Genomic DNA, 22,672 nt, shown 5'->3' on the forward strand with positions numbered 1-22,672 from the left:
CTTCGTGTTTAAAATTTTATAATGATATTATAAATTCTTTAAATTCATTATTAAGTGGGTGTTATCGATTTCAATTACTAAAATAATCATGCAAACTTTTATATTTGGTATATCGTTTATGTATATCTCCTTTTTTTATAGGTCAAGTTATAAAAAAATAATGCAGATAGTATATCAATTTATTTTTCTTGTGTACATAATGCATGTCAAATACACGTATTAATTATAGGTTGCGTTTTATAAAAATACCGCAAACCATCAAGAACTAAGAAGTTGCATTATTAAACTACATTTAAGTATTTAACAAATTGACCGTCAAATAAGCATAAGGAGGTAGTCTTAATACAAAAAATAAATTTACCGTAAACGTGATATACAACAATTAGTTAAGTGTTAAAATGTCATAGAACTATAAATCTACACAAAAATAATTTAAAATCAGTTATAGAAATATTATTTTAAAAATGAACTACAATTTTTAAATTTTAAAATAAATTACAAGATTCTTCATAAGTTTGTCTACCTTAATCAAAAGAAAATTTCTACAAGGAAGTTAAATTACATTTTTAGGAGCGTTTGAAATTCATATATTTTTACAACATTGGACTCGATTTATTATGTAGCGATTTTCTTATTTTGTTGTAATTCAAAAAAAATAACCGAAGATACATAAAATTTACACCATATGTTTATATTATCAATTCACATAATTGACCAAATGCTTTGGTTTTCTCTTTGGTATTTTGATTTTTGTGAATATCTATACAAAAATAACCATAGATACATGAAATTTTCACTTAATATCTTATATTAGTATTTTACACCAAAATATTTTGATTTTTTCGGAGCTATTCGTAGGCATAAGAAAATTTTGATTTTTTTCTTTTTTTTAAATTAATGCCCGAATGGCGAATTTTATACTTTAAAATAATATATAAATTGTGGTTCATAATCAGAATTGCATACCTATTTAGATTTTTGAATTATTATTCGTGAGTCATGACTCATAACTAATATTTATATTTTTTATCTGTATCTTACTGAAATAGCTGTACACATCAACTATACCTGGTACTTTTTAACTGAATCTAAAATAAACAAAACAAAGCAAATGTTTTTTCATATCAATGATGCATAGTTAAAAAAATGTAAGACACAAAAAATTATTAATTTGTTTATATTTTCTTAAGTAGTTAACGTGTTTTTCGTGTTTCAGACATAGTCCACATTCTTAGCAATTATTTAGCAAATATACCTCGACTAATGAGTTTGACATTAAGATAAATTCAGTGAATTCCTGCTCGAGTCCATAACATTATTTATACATGATCATTGATCAATTATTATTATATAATTGTAATATACCTAATATAATATTATAATGTGTCTTATATTTTAATACAACGAATGAACAGTTAATAATTGAATTCTAAAAAGACCATAATTCCAATTAAAACAACCTCGATATTTTACATTAGATATACCGTAATGTATATTTATGTTTTTGAAATTTAATAGCACTACGGTCGTGATTTTTAAATAAGGTTGAAACTTTGAATTCGACTGACAATGAAAAATGGGTGGAGTGAAACACCTATACAAATTTTAATCACGATAACACTGTAAACAATAATTAACAATCCTACATTAACTATTAATTAACCGAACATTATTTTTCGTTTTGTTTTTAAAGTTTTAAATAACAGTTTTTGTTGCTAGGACAACTAATTAAATCAACATTTAAAAAGAAGGATAAATCAATTTTTAAACTTTACTTATAACATGAACAAATATATTTTTCCTTTAAAAATATTATTTTTTTAATTAAGTAAAATTTCTTTAGTATTTTTAACGTTTATAAAGGAATGAAACCAATACAAGTTGGGTGTATATAATAATAAGACGCACCAGATGACAGTTTTAATAGCCATACGAATATAGGTTTATGATTATAGATGTAGTGACTACTTATAACTCAGTTCATTCAAACAATACTTTAAGAGTTTAAGTCTTAAGTAAATTACGTGTTCTAAGTTTATTATAACTACAGATAAAATAATCAATCAAGTACCGTGTAAATTAATTAAAATTAAATAACTATATATGCAATTTTAAAAATAATAATCATAAATACAAATTAAATAAATATAATAAAACAATAATACAATATTATTAATTAGTAATATTTTAACAAAACTCAAAATAAATTTCTAAACAATTAAAATTCTAGTCCATTTTATTTTTATTATAATTAATTAACATTGAAAATATTGAGTAACAAAAGCGCATCGTCTGTGAAAAAAAATAATGTAATATTAATTAAATGTATTTGTTAAATTAACTGGTTTAAAAATTTACCTAACATAATAACTATACGTCAATACCTATATAATCATAAACTTAATGTCGCATTTTTTTTCAAACAATAATGTGACTATTTGTATAATTATGTTGATAATATTATTTTACTTTAATACTTTTAATGATAAAATATGTATAATTTTAAATTTATGTTATTATATTGATAGCCGATAGGTAGATTTCTAATTTTGAGGAATACGTCTCACCTATTCTCAGAGAAATAAAATAATGTACAGTATGTTTTTATCGTAATAGCAGTACTTTAAAAAAAATAAAAACGGAAACACGTTTCTAAACGTTATTTCAAGTGTTGAGCTTCAAAGTAGGCTTATAAAAAAAAATGTGACTATAATATTTACGATATATTTAACTGCTATAAGAATAACTTAATAGAAACATTATATTAAAAGTTCAAGCTTTTAAATCTAGAAACCAAAAAGTTCTTAAAATAAATCGATAATTTAAAATGCGTATAAATAGCTCAAAAAAAGCCAAAATATTTTTAAAACTATAATATCTCGAATAATCTTTCATAATTATACAGATATCAGACATATTATTTTATTTTATTACATATTTTGTTATACTTACATGACTAAACATTTCCAAGTTAACGATTTTGGTATTTGTAAACTTCATTTTTAACTGGTTGGCATTATTTATTGTCAAATTGAACAAAATCATCTTTTTACTTTTTAAGTCCATATTAGTCCAATTACTGCTATATAATGCAAAAATTATTGAATCTTTCTGAATAGTAAAACATCACAAAATTTTAGATTAAATCAAATATATCCATATATGCAGAATTTGTATCAGTAATAAAGTCTCTATTAAATATTTTAATTAAAACTTCTTTGTAATAAAACAAACATAAAATAATGTATAAAACAACTCTATAATTACTTTTTCATTTATAGTTCCAAATAAACTACAAGTCATAAATAGTTGAAAATTTATCAGAGGGAGTACGATGAATAGCTTAAATGACAATATTGAATCTGCATTATCACCTTCATCAATACTCTAAAAAATGTAAACTATACGTAATTTATGTTTAGTATTATATACTTTTTATTCACACACATATTGTATGATATTATAATATGTATTAAATTCAGAAAATCTGTATTTTAATCAATTCGGACATAATTACAAACTATGATTTTCAAAAATAAAACTTGAAAATATCTGTCCAAACGTTTTATTAATCCAAAAAACTCAAACATGTCTATTCGACACTGTAATAATATATTATGTTTAAAACGAAACTGGTAGAGGGGTCTCCTTCAATCAACCACTACAGATCTGACTATATAGGTGCCTCAGTGTTGTGATTTCCCACTCAGTGATATTTAATTCTCTACTTCATAAAATGTTTCATTGTTCTTAAGTCTTATCATTCTACATTAAAATTGTGTAACAATTGAAACTATTATTTATTTAAATGTTTAATTCAATGAGCATAACTCATTGAAAAAGAAAAAGAAAAATAGCTAAAATACATAGGTATATAATATAATACTAAAAAATACTTAATGAATATAATAATTATTTTATTGAAACATTAAATAATTAGCTTGAAAATTCCTATAATATCATATAATATTATATAGGTTACTCTTAAATAATAATTTTAATTTAGTTGACTATCATACCATTGCAGCAATAAACCAAATAAATACATGTGAGCTTGAAGCTATGAATATTTGAGTTAGCGTTATTGACCGGAATATGTTATAAAAATCATTTAACTTTCTGTAAGAAATACAAACAAATCAAACAATTATTAAAAAACTAACTATTTTTTAAAAAAATTTTGCTAAATTTCTTCCGAACTCGTTATTTTTCTATAGTTAAAAACCTTAACAGTGGCTTACTTTGTAATCATGAGCTATAAATGTATTATTTATTATTTTTAAATTATAAACGAAAATATCACTCACTTTAGAACGTTTTGATGGTCTGTCATTATTGTTATTAAATCATTATATAATATGCCATGTTTCTCCTTTAACTGTATTGAATTACTAGTCCCTATGAATATTATACAATTATTATAAATACACTGACTAATGCCTAATACCTTATAAAATATATCTTATAACGATAAGTAGGTATTGATCGCAATATATCTCACAAAATATTATATAAATATACTATAATATTTATTACTTATATAATAATTAGGTACAATTAATTTGTATTAAAAAGTAAATAATAAACCTCATACGCACTCATATTATCCATTGTACATATTTCGTGGCCAAGTGATTTAATTGTATTACTGATTGTTTCCAATTGGTAAGATATTGCAAAACATACCAAAAGCATAAGAACATCAAATACTATAGTAAAATATACATAGCAAATACTAATTATTATTTCGATAACATAGAATACGTAAAAGTTCTTGTTATATGTTTCATTTGATGCTATTAAATATAAATTAAAAATGTTCATTCGGTATTTGCTATATGAACCGTCAATATTTCTAATAGCAATAACAGATTTATTCATAATACATGGACTAAAAATCCAACAAAAAAAAGCGAATAACGCTATTACAATATATATGTACGTAACTCGTATAGACCGTGTTTGCCAGTTTTTAAATACATTTCTATCGTAGTGTTTGTACGAAATATAGTTAAAGCTTGTAACGTCAATGCATTTCCATATATCCTTGGAATGATAGAGAATATTGACCATTTTGAAACAGGATAATAGGAAATTACTTATGCATCCCATGTAGTACATGATCGCAATTATATCATTTCTTAAATATAGCAAACCAATTGGGAACAACATCGATATGGCGAACGTGAATGATAACAAAAACACAATAACAATGTGATATATGTTGTAACCAAAAATTGAAGTCGAATTTGGAATTAAAATTTGATACAAGCCCATAATGCGTGCCAACTTCATATTGAAAATGTATTGTTTTTCTTGTTTTGAATCCATTTTCGATATTTATACAGGTATACAAAAATACCCTATCTACAAAAAAATAAAAAATAATTATATATATAAATTACTTGACAGTGATTGCCCGATTGACAGTATATTAAAAAATTAAGTGAGTGACAAATGAAGAAATTATATTAAATACATTAAACCTCACATGTCAGATGAAATTTAACTCTTATTAGGAATATTACATTTTAATTCATATAACCGAAATATTGTGCTGTTTATCTCTGAAATTAATTAGTTTATATAAATGTATGTTTGTTGCTGATATTACATAGGTAGTATATGTATAACATCAATTATCTTAGAGTAAATAATAACAAATAAATCAGACAAGAAAAAAGCCTGAGGGCGTCGAGTTTTTATTTATTTTATTATTATTTTTATAAGTACTGATATCGAATAGATTTGTAATAACGTTTGAATTCACATACCTATAACAGTAGTATAACAATGTAACTTTGATAAATATGTGATGGAACATATAATAAAATAACGTTCCTATACAATGAGACTACTTTGTACAACACGACACGCTGATGACGGTTCAACAGCTCGTACTTCCACACAAATGTGGCACAGAAAAAACAAGAAATGTAAAATCATGGACAGTCATAGACTATATAAGCAGTCTAGGTTAATATAATATTCAGCCGTCCCAACGTGCTAGCCAATCCAAAGTTTGCTCGTAAAAATAATAGTAAGCTATGTGAAAAACTTTATCCTCTGCATTATGCAAAAAACAAATATAAATCATTTTTTCTTCGTCGCTCGCCGTAAATTCAACACAAATAAAAATAAAAACATCAACAACCTAACGTTGACTCCTGACGTGACCAGAATAATTATAATAATCCTAATAGATAAACATACAATTTAAAAAAAATTCCTGATAATAAATCATCACCAAAAAATAAATCTTACTGACAACTGTAACAAAAACGGTACCATTTGACATGGTTCAAAACAGAATAGGGAGTTTGAGTAAATAAACCATCCCGTCTAATTTGAGAGATTATCTTTGGGGACGGGCAAGTAATAACAAACTTGTATATTAACTATTAAGTAGGTAAATTACATATCTCAACATTAATGTACTTTTAGCAAAAATTGTAATAATATAAGTACAAAAGGAAGAAAATGTATCTACATCTAAATAGAAATAATTGGAATGAGTAGGTAGTTTCTAAGTTGTTTGAATTTATGTACCAGATTTGCCTATCTATAACGCCGTGTGATAAAAACTGTGTTATTAAAACAGGGGTATATAATTTTTGCAAATGTATATTAACGTTTACTCATCTAACAATGTCTGTTATTATTATTTTAATTATTGTATTATTCTTAAAATATAAATCATAGAAACATTCCTCTATTAGGTAAGTTATCATTTCCCATATAAAATGAAAATTTGCAGGCGTTTAAAATTGTCAAATATTTAACATTTTGTTTTCTATTTGATGTCACTAACAATATTTTTCTCCATAAATAACCTAAAAAAATATACTACAAGGTTTCTTATATATTTTTCTTATAGCATTTTAAAATTATTGAAATTTATTGATGAATATATTGATGAGCAGCCTCCCGTGCACCACTGACATTAACAGCGCTCTCTTGGATTGAGAGGGCCCTCCGAGGTTAAGCATAAGCCACCCTGTAGCCAGAGCAGCCTTAGACGCCTTACCCGAGACAGTCCTAAAGTGACCACTTAAGGTTAAATGCGGGTCAAGATAAAGTCCTAGATATCGCACCTTATTTAGTAAAGGAACTGGGCGTCCTCCTAATAAGAACACCGGATCCCGGTACGCCCACTCTTTTATCAACATGATGGCCTCAGTCTTGTGTCGTGCTAGTTGAAGTCCATGGTCTCCCATCCAAGCATCAATGGCTTCTAGTGTGGGGGGGGGTTACCACACCAGCCAGAGCATCCTATATATATGCAGCTACAAGTAGGGATAAGTCATCTGCAAACTTGACCATCTGAACCGGTACGTCCATCCTGAGGATGTCATCATAGAACACGTTCCACAGTGTGGGCCCAAGGACCGACCCCTGCGGGACACCTCCTGTGACCGGCCTAATGGTGCTCCTCCCCTCAGCTGTCCTTATGGTAAGTGTACGACCGTAAAATTTTCACTAGGTAACGTGGGACCCCTCTCCATCGAAGAGCCTCATCCACGTGATTCCATGGCGCGGAGTTAAAGACATTGTGAATATCGAGTGCCACCAAGACGCATAGTTCCTGCTTTCGTGAGGGACCACGATTGGCCAAAGTGGCTCAGTGTAAAATGTACAATGTATCACAATATCACAGAATATCGCAATATATTATGAGAAGCCGGAAAAATGTATGCATGACAGTAGTCGTAGTAACATAGTGTAACTAAAATATAGCCTGATTAAAACTTTGTTGAAAATATAATTAATTATTGCTACATGACTTATTTTAATATTTTAATTGGTACACTTGGTTTGCTTTGCTTTTCTCCACTTGTACAGGTTTGTTTTATACAATTGTATGCACATCATCAATTGAATATTCATAGTCACATCCTTAGCATCCTATGTTCTAAGTCAGAAAATGTAGATGCTGAATTTCTATTTTTCTGTCACTTACATAAACTTCTCATTGCAAATTGGTTTATAGGCAATAGTAAAACTATATAGGCATATAGCCATACTAAAGGAATGACCATAGAAAAAACCACACAACCCAGGCAGAACTAATTTGCTCACACAAAGTACACATTTTCCTCACCATATATGTTGAATGTTTATGTTGTTTAATAAATAAATTAACAAATCCTGTTGATCAAAACCATGGGTATTTCCATGAATTATCAAGAACTTCCAAACAATTATTACTAAAAATATATTAATTTGTAATACACATCATTTCATATAAAATATTTTAAATATTAACATTGAATGACATACATATAAACAAAAATGTGATATATTTTACCATTATATAAAAATAACTATAATTTTAATTAATCGTTCATAAAATAATGCATAAAAAAATATTTTTAATAAAATAAAAATAAAAATAAGAAACAATAAAAAAAAATGTCTTTAAAAAAATTTTACAATTATTTATACTATAATTATTGAACACATTGTAATCATTTTTTGTTCAGAAAATAATTTTTAAAAAAACCATTTGGATTGTACATACATTAAATAAATAAAAGCCTAACACTATATAATAATTTGAAATAATTGAAAATTAAAAAATAGTTACATTCTGATAACTAACAAGTATACAAATACAGTGGCTATAAAATAAATAAATAGAAATCAGAAAAAAAGATATCAGATCGTTTGACAATAATATTATATTATTAAATAATAGAAATTAATAACAGACTTAATATCTAATTTGTATTTGGTTAAAATCAAACTGCTATCCAAATAATTTTAAACAAAATAGCTTCTATAATAGAAACAAGTGATTCTAAATTATAAAGATATATTATAATATTATGATGAAATTGTAGAAATAAAAAGTTTCAAGACAGTAGTTATTCTAGCTGATATGTTGTCTATATTTGATAAGATACTACAGTTGATTATAAATACTATAATCAATGATACTACTTATATTTACCTGATATTATATTATTAATTATAATAGATCAACATTATTTAAGCTACATTAATAAGTAAATAAATAGTCAAATATTAATCTATTGTTAATTGTATCATAATGGACGTTGACTGTTGAGTAACTTTTCAATAAACATAACATTATAAGCTAATTTAAGTGATGGTAAAATAAATCCCACTAAGCACAATCGCTAAAAATTCAAATATAATGTTTTAATACAACCACTTTAGTAAAATTAAATTTTAGTTATAACAGTACATACTGTTAATTTTTTCATTGCATACTATTAATTAAAGATCATATTATTATATCTACAATAACAAAAATCACTGTAATTAAATTATATTACCTGTTTCATATTAAAAAAACTAATTCAACATTGAGTACAAATCTGAAATATTTTAAATATTTTTTTTATAATTTTTTTAAAAAACCAACATACTTTTACTTAAAATATTATAATTTTATATGAGATCTTACAATCAACTTTTATATTTCTATATTATTTCAAATTTCTATACACATTTTTGGTAACAAATAATAATATAAATATTAGTCAATCGACTATATTATATTTTAAAGGTACAATTAATTAAGTTATTCAGCTTACAATAAAATGTATAATTCTAAAATTGATCATTTTAAAAAAAACATTTTAATATAACTTTAAATTTTGTTTACAAATTTGATAATCAAATTTATTAATTTAAAGTTATTTAGGTACTTTAATATAAAATATAATTTATATTCATTTAAAAAAAATGTAGTCGAATGACCAAATTGTGTTACAAAAATATGTTTTCAAGATTTGAAAAACATTTAAAAAAATAATATTTTATTACATATTTATACAATTAAATACCTAATGAAAGTATACATTAAAATAAAACAAGAGCATATAATGTATTTTTATGTAAGCCAATTCAAATAGCTCAAAAGTGTTGATAATAAATAATATATTACTTGACATAAAAAAATAACTAATAACAATGTTTTCTTGTTAAAAATATTAATTAATTGTAAAGTTAAATTTGGTTTTGGGAGCCAATCTGTAGGTTTATAATTTATATGTATTACATTAATTGTAATTTAAAACTATTAGGTTAAATAAATTAATAATTTTACTGTTTAAAGCGTGAAACAATTATAAAAAAAAAATATTTTAAAATACCTACTTATATTCAGCATAAAGTCAATAAATTAATCATGAACATAATATTTATTAAATAACTAATTTATTTCAATAATTATTGAACATAATATAAAAATAGTTCAATAATAAGTGATGTATAAAAATGTTAAACGTATTTTGGTTTAAGTTAGGGAACACAATTATGTAATGATTTATATCAAATGATTTAAAAAAAATAAATGTTTGTATAGAATTTTAAGTATCATGCATCACAATGAATCATAACAAAAAATTAATACTTAGTTGAAATAAAATTATTTATAGACAATATTTAAACTTAATACAAATAATTTACTTTGGACATAAAATATTTGCATCTTTTCCTGGACGGATAGTTTACTAATATAAATTCTAATGTATAAAAACAAATTGATGGACGGCATAATAATACACATGGAATATAGCTATGATAGAAACTACCTATGATAGAAACTAGAAAGAAAGCACCTGTGAAGAAACCTAAATCTACCATAACAGCAAGTGAACTCTTTTTTCACTAAAAAAAAAAAACTATGGACAGAATCATAGGTGCAAATATCCCATATTATCAAGAAGGACTGACAAATTTAGCTCAATATAAAATGTTTAAAAAAAATACACTAAAAATAAACTATTGTAAAATCAATTATAGCATGGGTGGCCAGAAGAAATCATCCAAAATTGACCAGTCAATCGTGATCAACTGTTTGGCCACTCCTGAAATATAGTATAAAATTTAAACCTGAGTTTGTGGTACAGGTTTTTCATTTATGGCCATAGGATGATCTCGCATAGAAGCTGCACTGTTTGTTCTCAAGGTGCTAGAAGATGCTGTCTTCTTGGGTGAAGCATGTAATGTCTTAATAGGTGCATCATGATATTCATAAATATTACTGGTTACACTACGATTATCAATGCCTTGATGACTCATTGGCATTGGCTCTTCTCTAACGACTAAAACATCACCGTTATAATAACGATCTTTAGTTCTAAAAAAAAAATAATTAAATATACATTTTTTGTCTTACATTCTCAATTCTCAAATCAATTAAATTAAGTATAATTAGTAAACTTACTTCTTTGCATTACACCAAAGTATGCAAAGTATTACTGTCAGAGCAATTAAAATCATATTGAGACCAGATAGACCCCAAAATGCCACTTGAATTGGAGTTTTAGGTTCCCACCAGAACTAAATATAAAAGAATAATTAAAAACAAATACAAAATAATCCTGTATGTACATAAAGTGAGCAGGGGGTCACTAAAAAAAAGTATCTACATTTTAAAGCAATAACAAATAATTTAATTTTAAAAGATTCTACCCAGAACAAAACATACGCAAAAATGTTCAAAATTTGACAACAAAAAAAGGTTATATTTCTGAAATATTTTTATTTTTTTTGAACCGATTACTAGTATTTATAAATACCGAATACTGACTACCGTTACCTATGAACTATAATATCAATCAGAATACGATAAAAGGCACACAACTCAACTCTCAACAGACAATGTATAGATAACTGTAAATCGTTGTCTGTCTCTGATAGAGCACGGGTACAAAGGTATAGTACAATTTTTTTTAGAAAACTGGTATTCAATCGGTAAAACCTGTGATTTGAATATAGTACCGGTAATTGGTTACCACAGGACCGGTATAAAACCGGTAACCGGTATCCAAATTTAATTTAGTAACGGTTTCAAGCCCTGCAGTTAATTATTTAACAAATCACTCTTTTGTGAAGCTCAAAACCTTAAAACATACTATAAATTACTATAAATCACTTACTTCTGTAGTCGGAGGATATGTTGGTACAATAATACCAATAACAGTAGGTAAATATTCTGACCAAAATGCCGATTCCATTTGTCTATAATTTTGTTTTATAGTTGTATTATATGTTGAATTGATATTCAGGTATTTGAGATCGTTTTTAAATGCCATATCAAAGTGTATACCTAAAATCTGAGATTGACTTGGATTTCTAAAACAGAATAATTTCAGTGTTATGATTAATAATTATATCCTATATTACAATAAAAGCAAAAATTTAACTTCAAATATTGAAATATAATAAACCTTAAGTTTTAACAAGAATATATGTATAAAACATGTACAAATAGTTGTATAACAAACAAAAAATTATTAAATTTGTAATTTTTATTTCAGTACATAGTACATTTTATCCATATATCCAAATTGGATAGAGCATTTTAGATTAATATATACCTGGATAGAATATATATATCAGACATTAATTTATGAATTCAGCGAAATAAATAAAATATATAAGTATTATTAATGTATGGAAGGGCCAAGGTACTATATTTTAGTTTACCAGGCCTTCATGTCCGTATATGACAGGTGGACGCAAATGCAATGATGCAATGTTGTTGTTTAAAGCTGTATTTTAGATTCTTAGCGGAGCAATGAGTTTATTGATTTTACAATGTGTTTTTTTTTTTAATGTGTCCCCACTGTTTGGGACAGTAAAACCATAGAACAATAGCTTAATAATCAGAATGGAACAAAATATACGAGTACATATTGAAATTAGTGTATTGGTGAAGTTTTTGTCCAGTGACCAAATGTCAAATCAGTACAAACTACAAACACTAGTATTCAATAAGAACATTTTTTAAAATGTAGTGAAAAAAAAGCGCTACTTTTAAAAAAAAATAGCAATAGTAGTAGCGAGCTACTTTTTTGGGGGGAGTAGCTGTAGCGTTAGCGTGCTATAAAAAACTAGTAGTGTCCCAAGCACTGGTTATAAGTTATAACCTTTGGGAACAAATTTATTTTAGTTGTTCAGCGTGAATACTTACACTATTCAGCCGACAACTATTAATCTGTATGTCAGTATGTCATTGCACTTTATCAATAAATTATTTTAAATATTACAATCATAATGTAATAAAATCATTATTCTGAACTCTAATTTATTTTAAATTCACTTTGTTTTTTAGGGTTATTGTTAAGTAAGAGAAATAGTGAATCCTCTGCAAGATTTTGAAATAAAAATGTATAAAACAATATGAAATAGAATGATCGACCCTATATATCTAGAAGAGTATTATGGTTATTGTCTCCATGAAAATTAAAAGCTAGAACTGCTACTGTTAAATCATCCTGACATTTGGGCACTGAACAAGTTACAAGAATAAAAATGTTATGAAAGTATTAACTAAAAATTAATATACTATTATTATTATAGCATAAAGAGAACGGATATTTTAAAGGTGACTTTGTTAGGTACAGAAAGAGAAATGTATTTGTCGGTCTGTAATGTAAAATATTAATGTTATAATTGAAAATTGATTATTTAAATAATAACATACCCATAAGTTGCAAAATTGGTATAAGCCTTCATGAAAAAATGACTCATATTACGATCATTGTCAGTCCATTTTCTTTTATCCACAACTGGAATACGAGGGAAAAACTCTAAAAATAACATAATAAAATTAATATTTAAAAAGGCTTAAAGAGGTATAATATTATAAATAAAAACAACATACCACTATCCATAAAAGGTGCACCTGTCAAGAAGTAATATTCCGTGTCATGTGAATACAGTCTCCATTCAGGTAAGGGAATACTCGTTACAGTGGTATTCAAAACATACATATAGACTGGAACATCTTCAGCTACAAGTAATTTAGACATTTCATCATGTGGAGCAACAAACAAAAAATCTGACAACATCTGATAATAAAATAAGTTAATATTTTAAATTAATTAAAATGTACAACTTATTATTTAATTTGAAGCGAACTAAAATAATCATACATTTATATACTGTGTTCTTATAGAATCTGGATTAATTGGATCAGGCCAATATGTATATAAGTATTTTATAGCTTGGTAAACTCCAGATGGATTTAATGTATAATTATATTGAAGAACCAATTCTTTAACTTTATTGTTGAAGAACTCTTCAGTTACTGTATATGTTTTATTATTATCTGTTAATTAAAATGATAGTGTTATTGTTAAATAATGATTCATAATACATAAATAATTTAGTTTTATAATCTTACATAATATGTATGCTGCTTCTTGAGTGGTGACACCACTCAAGTATCTAAGATCCTTGTTAAAGTGACCTGATTGAATAGCAGATTTTACTGATTCGTTAATAAAATGCCAATCTGACTGTTGCCAACCATCATACCAATCACTTTTAGGCACCAAAAATTCATTGTCAATAATTGGTCCCCAAGCATTAAAACCAATTTGAGGCTAAATAAATATAATAAAAACAATTTTAAATCTATTTATTTAAAAACATTTTTTATTTAATAAATTACTTTAAAATCTGATCCGAGTTCCAAAAAACTTCTTCCACGTTTCAGACAATCAACAATTTTCCACGTAGATTCGGTACTGCAGCCAATGTGAGCGGCAAATACTTTAGTTGTATTTAAAGCCCTCCATCTATCTTTTATAAGTGCCCAATCTGCAAGAGCTGAACCACTCTAGAAAATAAAGTACATATTAAAATCAATATAAACTTTAATCACAAAAATAAATCTAATACAAAAAAATTACAAAATCAATTATGACTAATAACTAAGTATGAATTAAAAATATTATTTATTTATTGATATAATAAGCAGGATTTCATATAAGCCATAACATACGACTCAAATAAATTGTTTTTTTTTTTATCGCCCATTTTATTTACAAGTATAATGTTCTATATAACAATGACTTATGAGTAATGATAAAAAAAAATATTGCTATAAATTAAATTCCGTTTTTTTTTTCGTTATACCTGAGCCTTATTAATACATCTTCCAAAATTACTTTATATTATAGGTAATATGTATTCAGTATACACATTACACATCTAATAGCAATATTATACAATTCTTATATTTCTTTGCTATTTTGTAAGTAATTAAATAAGATTGAATTAACACATTTCGTTACCTGGGCAATAACTTTGGATACCATAAAACTAGTTTTAGGATTAACCATTAACAATCCTGCTGATGCAGCACCTGCATCCGGTCCAAATAAAGTGATTAATTTACGATCACCATTGAAAAATTCAATGTTGTCGTAAACCCAACGTAGAGCCATAGCTTGGTCCATAAGCCCATAATTACCAGGGGAATTGTCATCACACGTGCTCAGAAATCCTTTAAAATTAAAATATTATTTCGAAGATTTTAAAAATTGATTTTTTTAATTACCTAAGGCTCCCAATCTATAATTGATAGCTACAACAACAACGTTATAAAATGCAGCCATCATATGTCCATGAAAAGAATTTGATGATCCATGTACAAAGTCACCTCCGTGTATGTAAAACATGACTGGATATGGTTTAGCTGGTGCCACACCCGTCTGTGTGACCATAGAATTCAAAAAGACCAATACATATTATATTAAATATTGAACAATTTATTGCAACAAGTAATAACTGAATATTTTGTTTACCGATGGCATAAATATATTTAAAAATAAACAGTCTTCATCTACTTTTGGCACGCCTTTAGTAATACCAGTGTAAATAGCCGGCTGTGGGCATGCAGATCCAAAGTCAACAGCTTGATGTAACTGCCAACCTTTATGGGGTCGTGGTGGCTAAACAGTAATATTTACATAAGTATACTATAAACAATTTTAATTCATAAGTACAAGACAGTTGGAAATAACACATACACGAAATCTTCCTTCATTAATTGGTGGCGCTGCATATGGTATGCCTAAGAACACAGCTACTTCGGCTTGTTTTCGCTCAACAGGTGTTTGAAAAGGTCTATACCCGTTCTCAGGTAGAGGGTTGTCATAAAGATGCACTTTAAATCCCTGAATTTGACCATATTTTGTGGATACAAATACGTCTCTATCTAATTGTTTTGAATCAGTTCTCTCTCTGCCTTGTAAATCTGGTCGCCACCGACCCAGTATCCCAGGGAGCAATAACATATCGTCACCCTAAAATCAATAATTAATCAGTTAGTATGTTGAAGTAATAGCAGAACTTCAGTAAAAAATCAATACATGCAAGGTAAATTTATTAAGTACAAAATCATGGTTGGCACTCAACACTCACAGGATAATTTTGCCCATTGGGTCGATACGACGGGGTTCCAGGACGACCAGGTTGATTGTACGGCAGCCGATTCTGGTAGTTGTTCTGTTGGCCGTATTGGTCTAGTAGCGGGTTGTAGGGGTTGGCCGATTGTGGCAGATTCCGATCATATGCCGTCTGCGAGGGCGGATAGTTTTGGCCATTATATGTTTGGTACCTGTAATCCTGGGCATTTGAAAGGGCGACCACAAACAATATGAGAGAGATGGACAGGGCGTGACACTGAGCAAATAACATAACAAATTTCGGAGTTTCGATCACCAGAGAAACACTACACAATCAACGGACATCTGAACTACAATAGACCAATTTGAATATTATACACATAACGATCTCACGCAATTTAATAACTGTAGCGGATTATCCGCTAACACGGAAAGAATCGTGAGAAAAATATATTAATTGCGGTTTGTGGACGTTAAAAAAATCAAAACTATTTCATATCCTGTATTTGTTATTGTTAGTAAGACTGGCCCATTTACGATTTGCCTTCTTAATTCTTCTTAACATTTTACACCGGAGCAGCCAACAATTGGTTGATAGTGTTGATACTATCACGTCGATGTTCTGGTCACACTGATAAAACTACTGAAGAAACTAATGAAGAATAATATATTATTATTATGAGTGTTATTGACTATTGTAAATTCTTTGCCACCAAAATTAGTAATTACAAATTGTTTAACTTGTACTTATAGACAACTTATATTATGTCTATGACTTGTGCAAATTATAACTATTTTTAATAAAAAAATATATGATATATATGTTTTATTTATGAAAACTAATGATGTAATAATATTTATTATAATACTTGTTATACCTGTTGAGTTTAGGATTATGTTTGTTGATCAATCTGGACAAAAATGACAAAATAGTAATAAGTAACATTTACTAAACGTATGACGTATAAATAAGTAATATTATAATGTAGAACTTACAGTAGGCTTAAAGTCGGTCTTATATACAAGTGACCTATTGACCTAAGTCTTACGCCCCTGTTTAACAATATTCGATTTGCTAATAATTATATCCCATGATATGACGTGATTTTGCACATTATTAATAACAACAATGATGTTGTTGTTGCACAATATGATGATACGTTATACAATATTAAATTATTTTATACACATAATTTTGTAATTATTGGGTTTTATTTTTGGATGGTAAGAACATTAATTCAATTAAGATTAACAATCTCAAAACAAATTTACATTATAATTAATTAATATATGTTATGTTATAAACTTTATATAAATTCAGAAAAATATAAATCTTATTATTTTAATCTAGTGTAACAAATTTTAAACGGAATATTATAAACAGTAATTATCGTATTATACATTCAAATGTAATATTATGGACATGGGCAGTAAACTGTTAAAATGTACACTGTACCAAAATAAAATTAACAATATACAAGAACAAAAACAGGATTGAACAATGATATTATTCTAAATTTAAATGTTAGTTCCTAAACAGCAAGTAACAAATATTTGTTCATTCTTCCATATACTCAATTTGTATAATTATGATAGGCTTCAGAGCAAACCAATTTGTTCCTTGAATGTCAGAACTTCAATTCCTTAATGGCTTGAGGGAGGTCTGGAAGTTTCATATCCTTTAACTGTTGTGGAATATTCATATTTTTCATAGCAGACACAGCTCTAGATGGTGCACCAGCAAGACCCGCCTAAACAATATTGAAAAAAGTTAATTTTCAAGTAAAAACTATCAAAAATTCTTAATTGATTAAAGTTGGTCATACTTCTTGTTTCTCTAATTTGTTTTGTTCTTCTATCCTTGAAAGTATTTCAGTCATATTAGTTTCTAGAACCATTCCACCCATTACTAGTTCATTTAAAATGTAATGAATCTATAAAAAATTGTTTAAGTTTTTTAATAAACTAAATTAATTAAATCTAAGTTCACTAACTGATCAAGGGTCCTAAAGAATCAAATTGTTATACCCTTATTTCTTGGTAAAAAAAAAATGTATGTTTTTAAATTTATTGATTTGAAACATCATAGCTAAGTAGTTTGAAATTATTTTCACAACACTATGAAAAAAAGTATTAAAGGTTTATAGTGCATATTTACATATTTAAAGAGTTAGTGGTTTTAGGAGCATATTTCTTAATTTTACCAATTTTTAAGCATATTTGATGAATAATGATAAGTTTATAATACAAAATGAAAATTTGACAATAAAAAAAATAAATATATTATAGGTAGGTAGGTAATGTACATATTTTATTTTGAGTTTTCACTATAGGTATTATTATATTGTGTTTTTAAAATCCCTAGTTGACATACAATTTACCGTTTTTATCAATAAATATTTAGGAAAAATTATAAAATATAAAAATATATTTTGGTAAAATATTTGTATTTATGAAAATTATAAGTAAAAAAAAATATATGTGCATATTTATAGGTCCCTATGACTTATTACATAATTATGATTTTTTTTCAAACTAATAAACACTGTTGGCATTATTTTTAAAATGAATAAATTGATTTAATTGACATACATATTATATAAAGCATAACTTACAGTTATATTATGTGAATCTTATTACATAAATATGAGTTTTTAATGAAAAATAATCAGTTATAGAGTTTTGTTTCTAGAGTTTTTTTTTAGAATATTGTTGTATCTGGTACTATTATAAGCGATTTTGAGTGTATTTAAACTTAGAATGGAATAAACATCAAATTCACTTCAATAAATATTAAAAAAATATTTGAACAATATTATTGAAAAAAAAGCTGTTTAAAATAATGAGAGTTGAGTTATAGATATCATAATTTTATTTTATAGGATAAATAATTGTTTGTTAATCAATCATAATATTACCTTGTCGACGTGAAATATAAGATCGAGCTCACAAACATTTTCAAAACATTTATCGAGTGTTTCAACAAATACTTGAATTAAATCAAGAATACCAAGTTCTGATTCTGACGAATCTACACAAAACACGAAATACAGTGTAGCATAATGACGATAAATCAGTTTGTAATCTGATCCTCCAATGAGACTAAAAATTAAAATAAAATATTCTTAGCATAAATCATAATGAAATTTGTATATTGGTAATTTCATTGTTAAACTTTCAAATTACCTTCCACCTTCAAGAAAGTTGCAAACATTGTCATCTCGTTTGGAAACCAACTGAAATGTTTCCTTAATAATTTGCTGTTGCATATCTTCATTCTATTTTCAAATATTTCAATGATTGAAAAAGTTAATATGCACTATATATCTTATTTTTTATTTAATTAAGTAGATACTTACAAAATATTGATAGAATTTAGAAAGTCTAGGCTTTCCGTAATTGTTAAAGACCAATATTGCTTTGATCATAATTGTTTCTTATTCTAAAAACTTTAAAGTGATATTTATGTTAATATTAATAAAATAATGGAATAAATTGGAACATGAACAAATTATTAAGAACTGTATTATCATTTTTTATTAAATAGGAAATGTTTTACTAAACATTTCATAATAACATTATACAATCCAATTCTAATCAGAAAATTCAGACATTAAGTCAAATAAATTAAGTTCAGTTCAGAGTTCAAAATACTCGGTTCTCGGTTCTGCTTTTATACAGAAGTAAGAAAATAAGAAATCTTAACGTGTCTGAAAAAAATGGTAGGCCTACGTCTTGTCAAATCTTATAAATTATAATAAATAATTATGTGAGTATCACTCTGTGTGAGTACTGAGTATGTAACATGTGTTATCACTTATCTATATTTATCAATTGAAACAGTATAACCATTTCTGTAAAATGAACATTTAGTACAAACATTTTGTATTTTAGAATTTATAGTAAATTTTTATATAAATTTTTATTATTCAGTCTGCTAAAACTCCAAAATACAAAAAGTTAAGCAATATAATAGATTTATATTTATATAAGTACATACAAATATGATCAAAAAAATGTTGCCATATCTCTAGTTTAGCTCCCATGCGATTTTTGAATTTTTATATTCTGAGCGATAAATATATTGATTTTACAATGATCATGTTTTTTTTGTGAGTCTGTGCAGGGCCGTATTTAGGTTTGGTTCCCCTCCCTATAAATCTCTTTATTTGCCGCCCCCCAGTCCTTACGATTTAAGGTATATCTTAAATCGTAACCCCCGCCCAGAAAAAAATTAATTTGACTAATTTCGTAAAAATTTAAACTTTTAATTCTTACAAAAAAAAATTGTAAGTGTTGTCACTTAGGAGTTAAGATTATAATTAGTCATCGTTATATCAGAACAATATTCTAAATAATTGCATCAATTCAGTATTCACAATCGATTGACTAAACAAGGTATTCTCAACCGTGCAAAAGTGTGCCTAGAAATTATTCAGGTGTGTCGTAATTTTTGTCTTATTAGATATATATATATATTATGTATATATTGTGTAGTTTGTGTCAACTTCAAGTGATAGAAGTTTAAATTTAAAAGTTAAACGTAAATATGCTGATAATTATTTATCTTGGATTTACGTTGAAAGGCGGTATGGTCGTCCTTTACCAGTTTGTACCGTCAAAATATGTATTTATTTCTTTGGTGTGCTGTGAAAAATTATTTAAGGATCAAGTGCATCAAGTAAAATATGTTGAAAATCCTCGGTCTAAACTCTAATTAATAATATAATAGATAGGTACCTTACTACCTTCTAAATTTCAATTATTTTGAGTATTTATTCAGGCGCATACTGGGTCCATTTTTCCTTATCGGGAAATTGAATATAATTAAGGCCCATTTACTATACTTACTATACTTACTAATAGCAATGGGTCCCATACCTATAACCAAAGCCAGGTTATATAGGTTAATTATACAATTAACATGGACCTAAATAATAATAAACAAAATCTACATTTAAATTTAAGTTCTATAAAAATAAATACACAACAATATTAACATAGTTATTTTTATTTAAATGATCTTGATTGCATAGTATAAATTATAAAATATGAATATATATATATAATATATGTTTTTAAAAGTAGTTCTACAGAAAAAATAATATACAAATAGTTGAATAAAATGTTTAAAAACTAAACTTTAAACATTCTTAACATTTCTGTACTTTTTTCACACAATAAGTTAATTACTTGTTCCGAGGTTTATATAAGCCGCACGCACTCAATTCTGGCTTAATAAATATTAAACACAACGCCATAAACGCAAAATATTGTGCATTCAACAATCTAACAGACAAAGAGCGCCTTATTATATTATTATGATCAATACTAAATAAATAGATAATAACATAGAATATTCTATGATAATAATATGCTTGTAGTAATGATTTTTATTAAAACTATTATATATTAAACATAAACAAAATTCATAATAATATTATGTTACCTATGAAACACAACAATAGTAGTAGGTACTAGGTACTAGGTACGTAATAAGAATTATTGAAAAATTTTAAATAAATAATAGGTGGTGGTTATACTTTTTCGATTTTCGTTTTCCACTCATATCTCATCATAGGCGAGCGCACTTTTTCCGCAGGGAGGGGGGCCCTTAAAAATGTCTGAACCAAAGATTCTTGTGCTAATGACTACTATAAAAAGAGGTGACTTCGGATATGTGGGGTGAATTCGGACAACATCATGTTTTTTTAGTTACCTTATAATTTTAGAATACACGTTTAATAAAAGTTGAAAACTGATACCCTACGTCAATATCTATTATAACCTTCATAGAAAATAATATTTATTGATGTCATAGTACATGTTATGGAGGTAAATACAAAATATTATATTTTTGTATTTTTAAATTATATAACTACATTGACTACTGTAGCACAACAGCAAATATAAATATTTGATTGCGGTTTTCGATTACCTATACCCGTTAATTTGTCTGTGTTAATTGGTAATTGCATTGATTTTATAATATACTATAAAATCAATGGTAATTGGTGCAAATTGTTAAGTAACTTGATCTCACACTGTAGTGTTAAATCGTCTTAATTATTACCAAAAGTGGCTGGTGACTTCGGACAACACATTAACTATGCCTAGATCATATGTCAACAATGTAGGTTGTATTATCCTAATGTTATTTAAAATTTCGTAGATGGTATTAGTTATAAAAAAATTACAACATAATAAGTAAAAACAGAAAAGTAAAAAATAAATTTTAAGTTGACATGTTTATAAAAAAGAAAATAATTATTTTTTTAGAATATTTAATAAATTATGTTGTGTTTACGATAAATGTATGGGTTTTTTTATTTGAATTCAATACATTTTTTTAAAAAATATCTATATTATCCGAAGTTACCCATTGTAATTATAACATCAGTTTTTAATGAAATCTAATAGGTACGTGTCCAAAGTCACCACATTTTCACAAAATTCAACTTTTAAAAAAAGTGTGAACTTTAATGACCTTCTTA

The 22,672-nt window shown here is 26.4% G+C and overlaps 3 protein-coding genes across 3 annotated transcripts; all 3 read right to left on the reverse strand.

Moving 5' to 3' along the window:
* Positions 1-1,968: 1,968 nt before the first annotated feature.
* On the reverse strand, positions 1,969-6,409 carry LOC132949403 (odorant receptor 46a-like). The gene is made up of 7 exons (XM_061020276.1): positions 5,775-6,409; positions 4,599-5,367; positions 4,308-4,398; positions 4,020-4,119; positions 3,268-3,387; positions 2,953-3,111; positions 1,969-2,292 (listed from the first exon to the last, which is right to left on the reverse strand). The coding sequence occupies exons 2-7, from the start codon at positions 5,329-5,331 to the stop codon at positions 2,227-2,229; spliced, it is 1,269 nt and encodes a 422-aa protein (XP_060876259.1). The 5' UTR covers positions 5,332-5,367; positions 5,775-6,409; the 3' UTR covers positions 1,969-2,226.
* A 4,145-nt stretch (positions 6,410-10,554) lies between these two features.
* On the reverse strand, positions 10,555-16,702 carry LOC132948515 (acetylcholinesterase 1). Its single transcript, XM_061019020.1, has 13 exons — positions 16,195-16,702; positions 15,801-16,076; positions 15,576-15,722; positions 15,329-15,482; positions 15,063-15,274; positions 14,438-14,605; positions 14,168-14,369; positions 13,917-14,092; positions 13,646-13,832; positions 13,466-13,571; positions 11,916-12,111; positions 11,201-11,316; positions 10,555-11,113 (listed from the first exon to the last, which is right to left on the reverse strand). The coding sequence occupies exons 1-13, from the start codon at positions 16,468-16,470 to the stop codon at positions 10,861-10,863; spliced, it is 2,469 nt and encodes an 822-aa protein (XP_060875003.1). The 5' UTR covers positions 16,471-16,702; the 3' UTR covers positions 10,555-10,860.
* Positions 16,703-16,989: 287 nt separating this feature from the next.
* LOC132948517 (AP-3 complex subunit sigma-1) lies at positions 16,990-19,964 on the reverse strand. The gene is made up of 5 exons (XM_061019021.1): positions 19,538-19,964; positions 19,365-19,456; positions 19,097-19,280; positions 18,005-18,112; positions 16,990-17,929 (listed from the first exon to the last, which is right to left on the reverse strand). Exons 1-5 carry the CDS (start codon positions 19,604-19,606, stop codon positions 17,807-17,809), a joined length of 576 nt encoding a protein of 191 aa, XP_060875004.1. The 5' UTR covers positions 19,607-19,964; the 3' UTR covers positions 16,990-17,806.
* Positions 19,965-22,672: the final 2,708 nt, after the last annotated feature.

This window comes from Metopolophium dirhodum, chromosome 7, assembly GCF_019925205.1.
Source record: "Metopolophium dirhodum isolate CAU chromosome 7, ASM1992520v1, whole genome shotgun sequence".
Classification (NCBI taxonomy): domain Eukaryota; kingdom Metazoa; phylum Arthropoda; class Insecta; order Hemiptera; family Aphididae; genus Metopolophium; species Metopolophium dirhodum.

Bases quoted from the DNA above. Each gene is read 5' to 3' on its own strand.
- LOC132949403 (XM_061020276.1), bottom strand. From the start codon at position 5,331: ATGGATTCAAAACAAGAAAAACAATACATTTTCAATATGAAGTTGGCA. The intron at 3,388-4,019 runs GTATGATAGTCA...TACATTTTTTAG, and splicing joins TTTGGTTTATTGCTGCAATG to AGTATTGATGAAGGTGATAA. The intron at 2,293-2,952 runs GTAAGTATAACA...TTTTTTTCACAG, and splicing joins ACTTGGAAATGTTTAGTCAT to ACGATGCGCTTTTGTTACTC.
- LOC132948515 (XM_061019020.1), bottom strand. From the start codon at position 16,470: ATGTTATTTGCTCAGTGTCACGCCCTGTCCATCTCTCTCATATTGTTT. The intron at 15,483-15,575 runs GTAAACAAAATA...ATGGTCACACAG, and splicing joins TAAATATATTTATGCCATCG to ACGGGTGTGGCACCAGCTAA. The intron at 14,093-14,167 runs GTAAGATTATAA...TTTAATTAACAG, and splicing joins AGAAGCAGCATACATATTAT to ATAATAATAAAACATATACA.
- LOC132948517 (XM_061019021.1), bottom strand. From the start codon at position 19,606: ATGATCAAAGCAATATTGGTCTTTAACAATTACGGAAAGCCTAGACTT. The intron at 19,281-19,364 runs GTAATTTGAAAG...TTTAATTTTTAG, and splicing joins AACTTTCTTGAAGGTGGAAG to TCTCATTGGAGGATCAGATT. The intron at 18,113-19,096 runs GTAATATTATGA...AATTTTTTATAG, and splicing joins TTATATTTCACGTCGACAAG to ATTCATTACATTTTAAATGA.